Here is a 15,744-nt window from a genome sequence, read left to right as displayed (position 1 = left end):
TCTTGTGCACATACACCAATTCATACATAACTTTGTTATGAGAAATGCCGCTTTGAGTAAGTTTTCTGAATATATTTTTTATTGTGAACTCCTGCAGCCATCTGGCAACCTTGCATAATCACACTTACAGCTTAGAGTTGACAACACTGTGCTTCACAGCTGGTTTTGTTGATTAGCACCATTCTGTTGCTGTGCTTTCTGCATTTCAGTTTGGATGGTACTTCGCTAGGTAATGAGAAAAGGTAGTGTCCTGTATGTGAGTGACATACTATGTTTATCTTTATACTGAACTTATACCAAAATGTTAGGTTGTGGCTTCATGACCAGGCCAGATACATACTGCTATGTGTGTGGAAGTTTTGTGCTGAAGAAACGACGACACAATATAACAGAGTTCATCAGAAAGGCTTACTGTGTGTAACGTGCATTAAACTGGGAGAAAAGGACAAGCCAGACAAGCTGTGGACACATCATAAAATTTGTATTACCTGTGTACAACAGTTATGACGGGTTGAATGGTGAGCGAACAGCACTGTCATTCAGAATTCCAATGATGTGGCAACAACCTACACACCACAGTTCTCACTGCAACTTCTGTTTGGTGAATGTGAAGGGTTTCAACAGCACTAACAAATGTAAGATTCTGTATCCAAGCAATATTTCATTCACAGTTCTACCCATTTTTCATGGCCTGGATATACCAGTACTGCAGCATCTGGAACAATTGCATGATGGCTCCTCTTCTGAAGATGAGGCAAAATATGTGATTTCTTACCAGAATTTCCTGGGAATGAACCCAAACTTTTTAGAAAGGTGCATTAAATGCCTTAGATCAAGTTCTTTGTCTTACAAAGGAATCTGCTGAAATACTTGGATTTACACTCCATGAAAGGAACTTTGGCATGAGGGACTACATACTCATACTATTGGTACAGACAATGCAAAGAAGAATTTCTACCCTTCTTTCCTGATGAGGAAAATTTGGTATACTGCTACAACTTTCTGGAGGTGATGCCTAAGCTAGGAGTATCACATTATGACCCCACTCACTGGAAACTTTTTATTGATAACTCCAAGTATGGTTTGAAGTGTGTTCTTCTTCATAATGAAAATTAATTTTCATAAATTTACTCATTCAGTTAATATGCAGGTAACAAATGAACAATCTTGAGATGAGCTGGTGTAAAGTACCAGGAAGACAAATGGCAAGTGTGTGGTGAGTTTGAAGTGATGGGTATTCTGACAGGTCTACAAACAGGTTCCACAAAAACATCCCTGTTCTCTGTGCAAGTGGGGTAAGTGAGGTCAAAGCATTCAATTCAAAAGGAGTGGCCTCAACATAGACAGTGGATTGTTGGCTTAAGTCCAACATACTTTTACCTCTGCTTCATGCTAAACTAGGAATTATTAAGCAATTTGTTAAGGTTATAAACAGTGAAGTGAATATTGCCAGTAATTGTGCCATTGATTCCCAGGTTTCAGTAATGTCAGAATCAATTAGGGTACCTTCACAGTTCCAGATATCAGAAAACTTCTTTCTGATACTGATTTTGAAAGTTCTGTGTGTGCAACAGAACGTTTGGCATTTAAAGCATTCTGGGGATAGTCAAAAACTTTGTTGACAATACAAAGTATCCAGACTATAAACAAATGGTGGACAGAATTCTTGTGTCTTTCTAAGATCTAGTTTGTAATTTGAACATAAAAGTGCATATGTTACATCCACATCTGGACTAAATCCCTGAGGACCTAAGAATGCTGAGTGAAAGCCAAGGAGCAAGATTCCACAAGAACTAAAGGAAATGGAATACAGTCAATTAAAATGGAACCAAATCATGCTGGAAAATTATTGCTGGTTACTGAAGAGATTGTCTCCTGTGAACCATGTGACCTTTCTGTGGTGGGAAGGCTTACGTGTCGCAATGATGCAGGTAGCCGAGCTGTAGGTGGAACCATATCGGATGAGTATCTATTGAGAGACCAGACTAACGAATAGTGGCATAGCAGCCATTCAGAAGTTGCAAGGGTGGCAGTCTAGATGACTGATATGGTCTTGTAATAATACTTAACATGGCTTAGCTGTGTTGATACAGCTCCACGGCTGAAAGCAATGAGAAACTAAAACCGTATCTAACTCCCAAGGACATGCAGGTCTCTCTGTATGAATGATGTACATATGATGGCTTCCTCCCGGTAAAATATTCCAGAGGTAAAATAGTCCCCCACCTGGAGATCCGGGTGGGGACTACACGAGAGGGGGTGATCATCAGGAAGATGGATACTGACATTCTGCGAGTCGGAGTGTGGAATGTTAGAAGTTTGAATTGCTGTGGTAGGTTAGAGAATCTGAAAAAGGAGGTGGATAGACTAAAGTTAGATGTAGTTGGTATAAGTGTTATTATCAACATAAAATCAGACAGGGGAAATGTAAGGAGTTGGTTTAATAATGAATAAGAAAATAGGGCAGTGGGTAAGCTACTATGACCAGCATAGTGAAAGGATTATTGTGGTCAAGATAGACACCAATCCAATGCCCACCACAATAGTGCAGGTCTATATGCCTGCTGGTTTAGTGGATGATGAAGAAATTGAAAGAATGTAAGAAGGGATAGGTGATTTAATACAGTATCTAACAGGTGATGAGAATCTAATTGAGACAGGAGAGTGGAATGCAGTGGTAAGCCAAGGAAGAGAAGGTAATACAGTAGGAGGATTCAGATTAGGATAAAGGAATGAAGGAGGAAGCCGGATGGTTGAATTCTGTACCAATCAAAATTTAATCCTGGCTAACACTTGGTTCAAACAACACACAAGACTATACATAGAGGAGACTTGAAGACACTGGAAAGTATCAAATAGACTTCATTATGGTTAGGAAGATTTTTAGAAATCAGGTGTTGGATTGCAAGACTTTCCCAGGAGCAGACGTGGACTCTGACCACAACCAGTTGGTCATGAAATGCCATCTGAAGTTGAAGAAATTGAAGAAAGGTAGGAATGCAAGGAGATGGGATCTAGACAAGTTGAAAGAAAATAGTGTGAGGGATTATTTCAAGGAACATGTAACACAGGGACTAAATGAAAAGGCAGAAGGAAACATAGTAGAGGAAGAATGGACAGTCACGAAGAACGAGATCAGTAAGGTTGCTGAAGAAAATCATAGGATATGAACTTCATTATTTAATAAGTATTTTTCAATACTATATAATGCAATATTATTGAATTACATTACTAAACTAGGGACTAGTTTTGGCCTTGGCTGGCCATCTTCAGCCTTAATGTAATACATCTAATAACTAAACAAATGTAAAAACACACAATTGCCATGAAAACTAATGTACAAACACACAATTAACATTAAAATCTGGGATGAACTAAGTATAAAATCTGAAAAATAATTTAGGCTCTAAATTCTGGAGTATGCTCTACATCCAGACTCTTTCTTATGTTGATATTCACAGAATTGTTAGTTCCAACACTCCTAATCATTTCAGTTTCAATTGCACAATGGGAACTGGTAAATGTTGATTCTATAGTCAGATCACCAATCACCAAATCTACTTGAGTGGTGTTAGCAGTATGCAAGCCAGAGGATGCCACTGTAAATAACCAACAGTTGACGTAGAAATTCTAGATGGTGTTTCCACATCGACCAACATAAATAAAATGAAATGTTCCCATAGTGCTTCTTAAAATCATGCTGAAATGGTGTTGGACATTGTCAGGATGGCACATGAAGGTATGGTTAAAATGGAAAATTAAGAATGTGTCGAATGTTGATTTTACCAAGCTGTTTGAGATTCTGAAGGTGATTGGGATCAGATACGGAGAAAGGAGAATTATCTGCAATCTATACAAAAATCAGTCTGAAGTGATAAGAATCGAGGGCTTTCAGAAAGAGGCAGCAATCTAGAGAGGAGTGAGGCAAGGCTGGCGTTTGTACCCTCTCCTTTCCAATGTTTACATAGAACAAGAAATAAAGGAAATCAAAGAGGAATAAGGAAAGGGTATCAAAGTTCAAGGGGAGGAAATACACTGACTGACAGAGCAAATGCAACACCAAGAAGGAGTGGTTCGAAAGGGATGAAAGTTGGGGAAAAAACAGAGACGGCATGGACGAATAATTGATGTTTATTTCAAACCGATATGCAGGTTACACAATGCGCACGGCATCGACTCAGTAGGATGTAGGACCACCGCGAGCAGCGATGCACGCAGAAACACGTCGAGGTACAGAGTCAATAAGAGTGTGGATGGTGTCCTGAGGGATGGTTCTCCATTCTCTGTCAACCATTTGCCACAGTTGGTCGTCCGTACGAGGCTGGGGCAGAGTTTGCAAACGGCGTCCAATGAGATCCCACACGTGTTCGATTGGTGAGAGATCCGGAGAGTACGCTGGCCACGGAAGCATCTGTACACCTCGTAGAGCCTGTTGGGAGATGCGAGCAGTGTGTGGGTGGGCATTATCCTGCTGAAACAGAGCATTGGGCAGCCCCTGAAGGTACGGGAGTGCCACCGGCCGCAGCACATGCTGCACGTAGCGGTGGGCATTTAACGTGCCTTGAATACGCACTAGAGGTGACGTGGAATCATATGCAATAGCGCCCCAAACCATGATGCCGCGTTGTCTAGCGGTAGGGCGCTCCACAGTTACTGCCGGATTTGACCTTTCTCCACGCCGACGCCACACTCATCTGCGGTGACTATCACTGACAGAACAGAAGCGTGACTCATCGGAGAACACGACGTTCCGCCATTCCCTCATCCAAGTCGCTCTAGCCCGGCACCATGCCAGGCGTGCATGTCTATGCTGTGGAGTCAATGGTAGTCTTCTGAGTGGACGCCGGGAGTGCAGGCCTCCTTCAACCAATCGACGGGAAATTGTTCTGGTCGATATTGGAACAGCCAGGGTGTCTTGCACATGCTGAAGAATGGCGGTTGACGTGGCGTGCGGGGCTGCCACCGCTTGGCGGCGGAAGAACCGATCCTCGCGTGCTGACGTCACTCGGGCTGCGCCTGGACCCCTCGCACGTGCCACATGTCCCTGCGACAACCATCTTCGCCACAGCCGCTGCACCATGGACACATCCCTATGGGTATCGGCTGCGATTTGACGAAGCGACCAACCTGGCCTTTTCAGCCCGATCACCATACCCCTCGTAAAATCGTCTGTCTGCTGGAAATGCCTCCGTTGACGGTGGCCTGGCATTCTTAGCTATACACGTGTCCTGTGGCACACGACAACACGTTCTACAATGACTGTCGGCTGAGAAATCACGGTACGAAGTGGGCCATTCGCCAACACCGTGTCCCATTTATTGTTCGCTACGTGCGCAGCACAGCGGCGCATTTCACATCATGAGCATACCTCAGTGACGTCAGTCTACCCTGCAATTGGCATAAAGTTCTGACCACTCCTTCTTGGTGTTGCATTTGCTCTGTCAGTCAGTGTAAAAACCATGAGATTTGCTGATGATATTGTTATTTTATTGGGTCAATGCATAAGTTTGTGTGGTCCTAATGTTTTATAATTTACTATAATATATTATTATATTATTTTATTTTATTTTTTATTTATTTTATTTTATTTTATTTTATTTTATTTTACTGTCACTGTCACATATTATAACTCAAAATCACTCAGTGATGTATTCACTTCCACTCTCTATGACTTTCTGCCAACGTTCAGGTAGCAGTTGAATGCCTTGCCTGTAGAACTGTTTTGTTTTGACTGGAAGAAATCTGTTATCCATTGGTCACTGAAGCTTCATCAGAAAACACTTGCCCCTGAATGCGGTTAGCAAAAAGGACAGAAAAGATGGCATGTGCAGGGTAATACGGAGGATGAGGAAAAGGTTCCTATCCACGTTCAGCAATCACCCCTTTGGTCAATTGTGCTGTATGCAGAAGAGCATTTTCATGGAGCAGTAAGACTGGTTATTTTCTTTGTCTTTTGTTGTCAACAGCAACAGCAAGCCATCTTAGCTGGTCACTATACATAGCAGAGGTAATCGTTAGGATTTTTTTTTTTAATTCATGGTCAAGAATGTCAATTTGTTCCACCAAACACACAACATGGTTTTCTGTGGATGGGCACTATCCTTGGCACGGGGAGTTGCTTTTTTGGTGGGCTGAGCCACCTGAAAGCGGGAAAACCATTTTTGTGCTGTTCTTTCAGCAATTGATTCATTCCTGTACACTTCACAAGTTGTTCTTGCAGCTCCTGCTGCATTGGATCCTCGGTTAAACTCAAAGAGTAAAACATGTTGGAAATGCTCACTTTTCTCAACTTGGCATTCCATATCTGTTTGTCTGAAATTTACACAGATAATACATTCACAATCAAGAAAACCCATGTTTCACAACATACAAACTCCAAACTCAGTTAAAACAATGGAATAATGATAAGCAATCCCTTCACACCGCATTCTTGCCTACCAAAAAGAATACCGCACAAACTTATGCATTGACCCTATATCTGACTCTGCAAAAATTCTGGAGAATTTGCTAAATGGTTTGGACAGAGTCTTGGGGAAGCAATACAAGAAGAAAATAAATAAGTCCAAAACAAAAGTAATAGAGTGCGGTTGAACAAGGTCAGCTGATGCAGGAAATATTAGATTAGAAAATGAAGTCTTAAAGGAAGTAGATGACTATTGTTAGTTACTTGGGTAACAAAATTACTAATGACAGCAGAAGTAAGGAGGACATAAAATGAAGACTGGCACAAGCAAGGAAGGCCTTTCTTAAGAAGAGAAATTTGTTCACCTTGAATTAGAAAGTTGTTTTTGAAGAATTTTGTCAGCAGCATGGCATTGTATGGAAGTGAAACATGGACGATAACTAGCTCAGAAAGAAAGAGAATAGGAGCTTTTGAAATGTGGTGTTACAGAAAAACGCTGCCGGTGGGATGGGTAGATAGATTCACGAATGAAGTGATACTGAATCGAATTGGTGAGAGGAGATCGATTTGGCTAAATTTGACCAGAAGAAGAGAGAGAATGATAGGGCACATCTTAAGACACCCAGGTTTTGTACAGTAGGTTTTTGAGGAAAATGTAGGTGGTAAGAATGGTAGGGATAGACCAAGGTATGAATATGACAAGCATATTAGAACATATATAGGATGTAGTAATTATGTAGAAATGAAAGGGTTAGCACAGGATAGGGTGACATGGAGAACTGCATCAAACCAGTCTATGTACAGATTATTCAAACAACAACAACAACTAAAGAGAGAAAATCCAACTACACATCACAAAAGAAAAGTAACGAAACGTTCCTAAAATAAGTCAAGATACACAATTGAAACTTTGTACTTGCATATTCTAAAACATGTTACCAGGTTAGACCATTTGCCTTTCTGTATACAATTATTATGCTCATAAATAGAACAGTGTGTTCGGATGAATAAAATTAATGATGAATACAGTACATATATCTTACGTGCAATAGTAGAATCTATCAAAGTTGTTTAATCATCAGGGTCTTATATATTTATTTCAATTTTGCAAAGAAAACTGATGTGATACAGGAAAAATAACTTCAGTTCCTGATTCAGCATGCCTCAAATTTAAGAGATCACTAAGTTTATTTGAACATTACGCAATGATCAGAAAGTTTGAATTCACAGGCTAGTGTTATCCAACTTGTCGGTAATTATCTACGAAATTGAACCACAAAAATGACAATCGATGGCACCACTTCTAATACTTTTCCATTGACAGCCGGACTACTGCGAGATTGCCCTATCTGCTCTCTATTCTAAATTCTATTTACCTATGACATTCCTCATCCTGAACCCCCTTTCCGTCTTTACCAACGATCTCGCTATTCTCACTCTCACCCCTACTCTCACCACACAAACTAAAAATCTCAAGACCATACTAAATATCCTAGAAGATTGGCTACATTCCTAGCACATAATCCTATATCCCACAAAAATCCAATTTGTGGTCTTCCAAAACAAATCAGTCATCCCAGATACTGCATACCACTCACTATGTATAGAACTCCCCTCACTGAAACCAATCTCCTCACCTATCTGATAATAAGAATTCCAAAATAACCTTAAATTGAACCACTACCTAACCACTATCTACAAAAAAAGCTTTTCAAGGCTTCTCAGTCTTCCGCATGCTTAACAGGAATACACAGGGACTCAAGCCTTCCCAAACCCTAAATGTCTACAAAATCTTCAAACGACCTGTCCTGACCTACGCATTCGAGATATGGCTCACTGCCGATGGTAGCAGAAATCTACAACTACTTAAAATAGACTGATACATACCACAAATAGCCTACCACCTTCTTCACAATACCCATTCAGCTCATTTTACCCTGCTATACTCCTTCCCCACCATTCTAACCCACATACATTACCTTCACCTCAATCACCTTAAAGCTGGTCTCCAGTTCAATAATGCCAGTATATCTGAAACACTTCCCATCTCCACTCTCACTCAAGCAATCTTACATCATCAGCCCACTCCTGCCATATCCTACCTGTACTCGTCCCCTATCATGTAGCTTCCCCTTTCTCTGCCACCACTGCTGCCTTAAATTAATTTAAATTCAAAAATACCTTAAGGGACATGGGCTGCTCCTGACAGTAGTGGTGCACTCAACGCCATTCTAGGCACTAATCTAAAGGGCATCACAAGTGCCATTTTTTTACGTTTTCATATACTAAATCATTCATCTCCATCTGTAAACCCATCTTAAATTGGACAGACTCATGTCATCATTCACTATCATTTTTCCATTTCAGTAAGCATTCACAATATCATTAGTGTTTACTTACTCACATTACTATTATTATTATTATTATTATTATTATTATTATTATTATTATTATTATTATTATTATTATTATTATTATTATTATTATTATTATTATTATTATTATTATTATTATTAGATCTGATGATCATTATGTATCACTTTTAAACAAAATCATGCTGTAACATTTCAGTAGTCATATTTTGAGAACACATAACTAGAATACCAGGCTTAAATTATAAATTATAATCATACTATTCATTCAAATCTGAATGTCCTTTACAAAACACTTTTTGAAATATAGTAACAAAATTAGTGAGAGTTACATGCTGTCATATATAAAAATTTCTGGTTATTATTTTATCTGTGTAGTAATAATCGAGAATATTGTATATATTTTAAGTGTCAAAAGTATCCACAACATGAGAACTTTTAAGTTTTCCATTAACATAATGTCAGAAGTTTCTTTGCCAACTTCTTTTTATTTTAGTGGTTCTCTGTTTTTTAAGTGTTATTCAAAGTATTGTGTAATTAAAAACTGGTGTCAAAAGTGCTTAGCACAAAGACAGTTTACTTAATAATTTTGCCCACAGAAAGAATAAGAAAATCTTGATGAGTTATGTATTTTGTTGTATAAATTGATTTACAGACTCTGTAAATTGTCTGTGTTCACTGTATATTTCTTAAAAGAAGAAATAAAAGGAGGCTAACAGGTGTCTGTCAATGTGGGAGCTGTGTGGGCTGAATCTGTCGGTTCCTTGTTGGATTTTGGCATCCTATGAGTCAGAAAAGCAATTCAAGATTATGTAATTATATATGTAAGGAAATTACATAACAAGATTTCTCTCTTCAATAAAGAAAAGATTGTACACACTGGCCAAACTGCTACGGTACATGGCTTAGCTGGTAGCCCACTGAACTCCACTGTGTTCAGCTGGGAATTAATTAAATTGAAGAATAGGAAGATGGCCTCCACTATATGCACTAGCCATGTATCTTGGTAGCTGTGCTAGTTACCAATAGATGAAACCAAATTGGCACACATGGGTGAAACACTGGCAACCAAGCATGAGTTTGCTGGACAATTTATAATTTCCAATAACAGACCTCTTATATTAGAATTATAAATCATTAGAAGTTGAGTGTAACCTGTGTTGCCTTGGTCTCCCTCTACTTTGCTTACCCTCCATGACCAATCCATTATTCTCCTACATAGCCTTTCCTCCTCCATTTCCTTAACATGACTCCACCACCAGGCCAGTTTATGTACACAGTTTCATAGGTTGGGGTTAATATCTAATGTAGCTTTGATCTGCCAATTCTGAGTACCTCCAGCCATTGTGCCCACCAGTGGCTTATCCTAATCCTAATAATGAGGTGTTCTGCTAGTAGCCTTTAGAAAATTTAGATTTCAAATCACTTTACTATAATTCCATTGTTAATTAATTCACATATTATTTCGCACAGTGCATACAGATAGATTGCAATTGTTCAACTCGTTTACTCGATTATTATTATTATTATCATCATTATTTTAATATTATTTTGTATTGTATTTTATTGTCATAATTCACCATAACAAATTCATACCATGTCATTTCATTAACCATGTATTCTCTTAGGATTGGTTTTATACATTTATGATACTCCATGTTGTTGCCAAAATGTATATAAACACTTCAAAGAACATTAAAATCACCACAGTTGAATTTATAATGCTCCTGACCAGTTAAAAAAAGCAGGAAATGATTGTGCATTATTGCAATAGAGAGCTGTGCTGAACTTGGAAAACAGGCAGAGGTATCTCTTGGCATCCCCAATACTTGCTCAATGTCTCTCTCCCCACCACTCCCATTACAAACAACAATGAAGTTGAGTGCATGTACCAGTCAGTACACACAAACTCAGTGTGATAACACAGCTCTCAACCTGGTTGTAGAACAAAGCGAGTTTGTTCTCAACTGACATTGTAGTTTGTTAGAACGATCTATTATTAGTAGTATTAACTGTGTAAAATAAATAACAGAGTACAATTCACTATATTAAATATGAAACAATTTCACATTGAACAATGCGTCTCCCACTTTATTTCACAGAGAGCGCCACATGCATCCCTCCTTAAGGCCATATGCACCTGGTTCCCATCCATTTGTACAGCAATCATTTCTATGACTTTCATGTCTGTTACTTCTGACTAGTTAATATGTTACCCTGATTCTACAAAGATTTCACTCCCTTGAAGTACCGTACTGTTGGTCTGAAGATAGATCAGTGCAATGATAGCATTGCTCGGTAGATGAATTCTTTCTCACAGGATACCATTTATCTTAGCTGAGAGCCCACTCCATCAGCTTTGCAGCACCTTGATTCAATCTCACTTATTATTCGACCATCCCTGAAAAGATCTACCTATTCCAGTCCTTTTATCTCCAACAGGTCATTTAGTTCTTTTTGGTTTCTTTCATACAGAGACCACTATAGTCTTGGAAAAACTAATTGACATATACTCACTGTACCTATTTTTATGCAGGCATTCAGTGCAGTCTTCCATCAAAAGGACCAAGCTGTTGATGTAAGCCGAACAGCTTACTGTATTTCCTCCTAAATGAATCCCTCCCAACAACTTTACACTTTTCAGTAGAAGATCCATGTAAACTGTGAACAACAATGATGAAAGAATACAGCCTCATCTAACCCTTGTAAGTACCTCAATCCAACAATTAATCCAAGCATCAAACCTCACTGCAGCCCAATTGTCAAGATGCATGCCTTTCATTGCATTTAAAAATGTATGTGTAATCCTGTAATCCCACAGTAAGCTATACTAAGTTTTGTCCATCCTTTCTCTGCCATATGCCTTCTCCAGATCTATAAAACATAACTGTCTATTCCTCTCATAATATTTTTTAGTTACCTTTTGCATACAAGAAATCTGACCTAGACAGCCGCTCTGTGATCTGAAACAACACTGGTTTTCATCCAACTTACTCTCAACCACTAACCACGACCTCCATTCCATAACACCAGCAAACACCTTGCCTGGTGAAGTCATCAGTGAATTTTATTTACTTCAACAGTTGTTGCAATCCTTCCTCTTCTCTGACTTATAGATAGGTACAACTACCAATTTGTGCAGTCAGAAGGAAAAACATGAACATTCCATGTATATTACTCTATGAGGCAAATTCATTCCTGCTTTTCCACTATTTTCACCATTTCAGGTCTAGTTTAATTTATTCTTGCTGCTTCATGACAATGGAGTTTATTTACCAATCTTTCCACTTGTCAAGTGTACTCTCACTCATAGCACTGTCTTCATCCCCTTGAGCTAAGTTGTTTGTAACATGAACAGAAATATTTTCAAAACTTTCCTTTTATGTAAAGAAGATTTTTTAAATATTCCTTTCACGTGTCCAGTGATTCTCTGGGATCTACTATTAGTTCACCTGATATGCATAAAATAGTATTAATTTAATTTTTCCTCCCTTTGTAAGATTCTTTATTACTGTTCAGAGGTCTAAGATTTCAAATAATATAATATAATTTACAATGTAGTTAATGACACATCATATCTCCAATTTCACACCCGCACTATTCACAATCACTCATTCTTACTCACACACACACAACAAACATCCACCAATTACAACTGAACTGTATTTAGGGCAGTCGCCTAGGTGACAGATTCCCTATCTGTTGTTTTCTTAGCCTTTTCTTAAATGATTGTAAAGAAATTGGAAATTTATTAAACATCTCCCTTGGTAAGTTATTCCAATCACTAACTCCCCTTTCTGTAAACAAATAATTGTCCCAATTTTTCCTCTTGAATTCCAACTTTATCTTCATATTGGGATCTGTCCTACTTTCAAAGACACCACTCAGATTTATTCGTCTACAAATGTCATTCCACATCATCTCTCCTGTGACAACTCGGAACTTAAAACTTATAATACCAATATACATGGTCCGTTACTGGACATTATAAATTTTCCAGTTAACTCATTCCTGGTAGCCAGCGTTTCGCCCTCGTGTGCTAGGTTGGTCTCGTCAGTTGGTACCTAGCACACCTACCAAGACGCTGGCCAGTGCAATCCGTGGAGGCCACTGTGTAGGCTAATTGGAGCCACCGGCAATGCCAATGCGCTATGAGAGACTTTGTCTCTTTACCAAAAATTGATGCCTGCTTGGCTATTAGATGATATAGATTTTGATTCCCATAGGGAATCTGAAATATTTGTCCCGAATGAGTAAATTTATAATACCAATATACATGGTCCATTACTGGACATTATAAATTTTCCAGCTAACTCATTCCTGGTTGCCAGCGCTTCGCCCTCATGTGTTAGGTTGGGCTCGTCAGTTGGTACCTAGCACACCTACCAAGACGCTGGTCAGTGCAATCCGTGGAGGCCACTGTGTAGGCTAATTGGAGCCACCGGCAATGCCAATGCACTATGAGAGACTTTGTCTCTTTACCTAAAATTGATGCCTGCTTGGCTATCAGATGATATAGATTTTGATTCCCATAGGGAATCTGAAATATTTGTCCTGAATGAGTAAATTTATAATACCAATATACATGGTCCATTACTGGACATTATAAATTTTCCAGCTAACTCATTCCTGGTTGTAAATGTAGGTATATTATGAGATTAGGTTAATTACTGAGGGCCTTGTAAATAAATATTGTCCTCTAACTCAATCATATGGCCAATGCTTACCTTGCTTTGGATCTCATGCATCTCGAGCATCGAGTACAAAGACTTCAACGGCAAGTAGAAAGAAGAAAGTGGGCGAAATAGCCATGACCCATTTTCATTGCAAGACGATGAATTCATTGCTCTTTTTAGATTAAGTCCAGATGCTGCCAGAGATCTTGTAGATTCACTTACATTATGTCTGGAATGCCAACGACCATATGGACTGTCTGCTGAAACCCAGGTAGGTCTACTATATCTTTTCCTGTATTCTTATTTATTTAATTGTTTGTTACCTCTATGAATGAATGAAAATAATTTTCTTTAGCTTACCAGTACTGCCCTTTCATTCAGAGACTTTTGGAGCTCAGTGATGAATGATTGATTATCTTTATAGGTCCTTACTGCCTTGAGGTTTTATGCCACAGGCTCATATCAGGGTGCTGTTGGTGAAGAATGGGAGCTTGGAGTTAGTCAGCCCTCTGTGAGCCGATGTGTCCGTGCTGTTACAAGAAGCATAAATGAATTGCTCCTGAGACAGTGGGTATATTTTCCAATGACTGCAGAAGAACGCTATTCTGCGGTTCAGAAGTTCCGAGATGCTCGGCAGCCATTTCCAGGCACTCTTGGTGCTATAGACTGCACATATTTGAAAATCATAGCTCCTGAAGAGCATGAGGAAGCCTATGTAAATCATTGGGGTGACCATACACTGAATGTGCAAGCCGTAAGTACGATTGTAATTCCATTTCATACTATTATCATTATGAATCTGTTATTCTTAAATAGTAATGTAATTGTTGGTTTGCTTCTAGATATGCGATTTGAAAATTTTATTAATGCCAGATATCCTGGGGCTCGGCATGATGCTTACGTTTGGTCTAATTCGGCTGCAAGAAGAGCGATGGAAAGAAACTTCACCTATGGTGAACGCAACACGTGGCTTATAGGTAACTGTGCACTTCTGTGTTCAGTAGTAACAGGAGAGCTTAAAGGACAACATGTAATGCAAATAATAATGTATGGGGCTGATAATCTTTCCATTTTGACTCTTACAAATCAAAAGTAATAAAATGCATTATTATATTGCAGGTGATGATGGTTATGCCCTGGAGCCATGGCTTATGACCCCTTTAAAAAGTGAAATACGTGGAACGCCACGATTCCAGTACAACGAAGAATTGTGTGCTGCAAGATCTGTTGTTGAACGGCTCTTTGGGGTATTGAAGGGAGAGTTCCGGTGCCTTTCTCAGCAACGACAGCTAATGTATGACCCTGTCATGTCTGGGATGATAGCTAATGCATGTGCTGTACTCCATAACATGAGAATTGCTCATTGTTTGGACAATGCTGAAATTGATGCTGTGGAAGAACAGGGTCATCTTCATAGAGTAAACGAAGAGCCTCTGCTTGGTGCAGAAGAAAATGCAAATCAAAGGTGTGCTGTAGCTCAGAGGATCCAGCAAAGCCTTATTACTAGACACTATGGAAGACATTAAGTAAAGTACACAATTGCTTGCCTAACTATCAGTGAGAAGTTGAACTGTATTTTATTGTTGTTTTTAGTGTATTGAGACGTCATCAGCAGCCCAGATTTTTTGGAAGTTTGCACCCATGTTCATGTGTTTTTGTGTAACTGGGGCTAGGATTGGGAAGAGGCCAGGAGTAGTATGACAGATACCACTCTGGCATACTCTTGTAGTTGAGAGTTATAAATTATTGCAAGTTGTGATGGAATGAATTAAGTATTTAACCATTAAATCTATCTTTCTCCTAATCGTGACTTTTCATTTCAAAAATTCCATTTGCATTGGCCGCAAGTCGAACTGCGGCTGCTACTTTGGTATGAAACGAATGTGTTTGCCACTCAGCTGTCATATCTGACACATTTTAGTTTCTGAAGTACTACTATATATAAAGAGCCCTCCTGATTATGTAATATTTAATTGTTATGTATCCTTGAAATGATGTATGAAAATGATAAAATGACGAGGCAAATTATGCTGTTGACAAACGGCATGTAGGCCTATGTTTTAACGTTCTGTCCATTTCCTAGTCCTAGTTGAATGAGTTGCTTTTGATCACAAGCTTTCTTCAGTGAAGTAAAATTTTACTTCAGTTGTCTTTTCATGCCCTGAAACGCTTGACACAATAGCCTGCCTATATTGGCTGTCAGAAATCAAAGTAATGACCTAGCCCATACTTTCTTCTTAGATTCATATTATGTGTTTCATATCCTCATAAACAAAAAGAGCGATATTCAAAT

At 38.9% G+C, this 15,744-nt stretch overlaps 1 protein-coding gene across 1 annotated transcript in view; it reads left to right on the top strand.

Moving 5' to 3' along the window:
* LOC137498444 (uncharacterized) overlaps nt 1-14,428 on the top strand; it is a 168,702-nt gene extending 154,274 nt beyond the window's left edge. The window contains exons 3-5 of the mRNA XM_068225946.1: nt 13,607-13,722; nt 13,876-14,205; nt 14,294-14,428. Of these exons, the coding sequence (XP_068082047.1) occupies nt 13,607-13,722; nt 13,876-14,205; nt 14,294-14,428 (581 nt within the window). The remainder of the gene's footprint in view (nt 1-13,606; nt 13,723-13,875; nt 14,206-14,293) is intronic.
* Nucleotides 14,429-15,744: the final 1,316 nt, after the last annotated feature.

The sequence above is a fragment of the Anabrus simplex genome, chromosome 2 (assembly GCF_040414725.1).
Source record: "Anabrus simplex isolate iqAnaSimp1 chromosome 2, ASM4041472v1, whole genome shotgun sequence".
Classification (NCBI taxonomy): domain Eukaryota; kingdom Metazoa; phylum Arthropoda; class Insecta; order Orthoptera; family Tettigoniidae; genus Anabrus; species Anabrus simplex.
The sequence above is the reverse complement of the archived record's forward strand: the minus strand, read 5'-3'. Positions and strand labels throughout refer to the sequence as shown.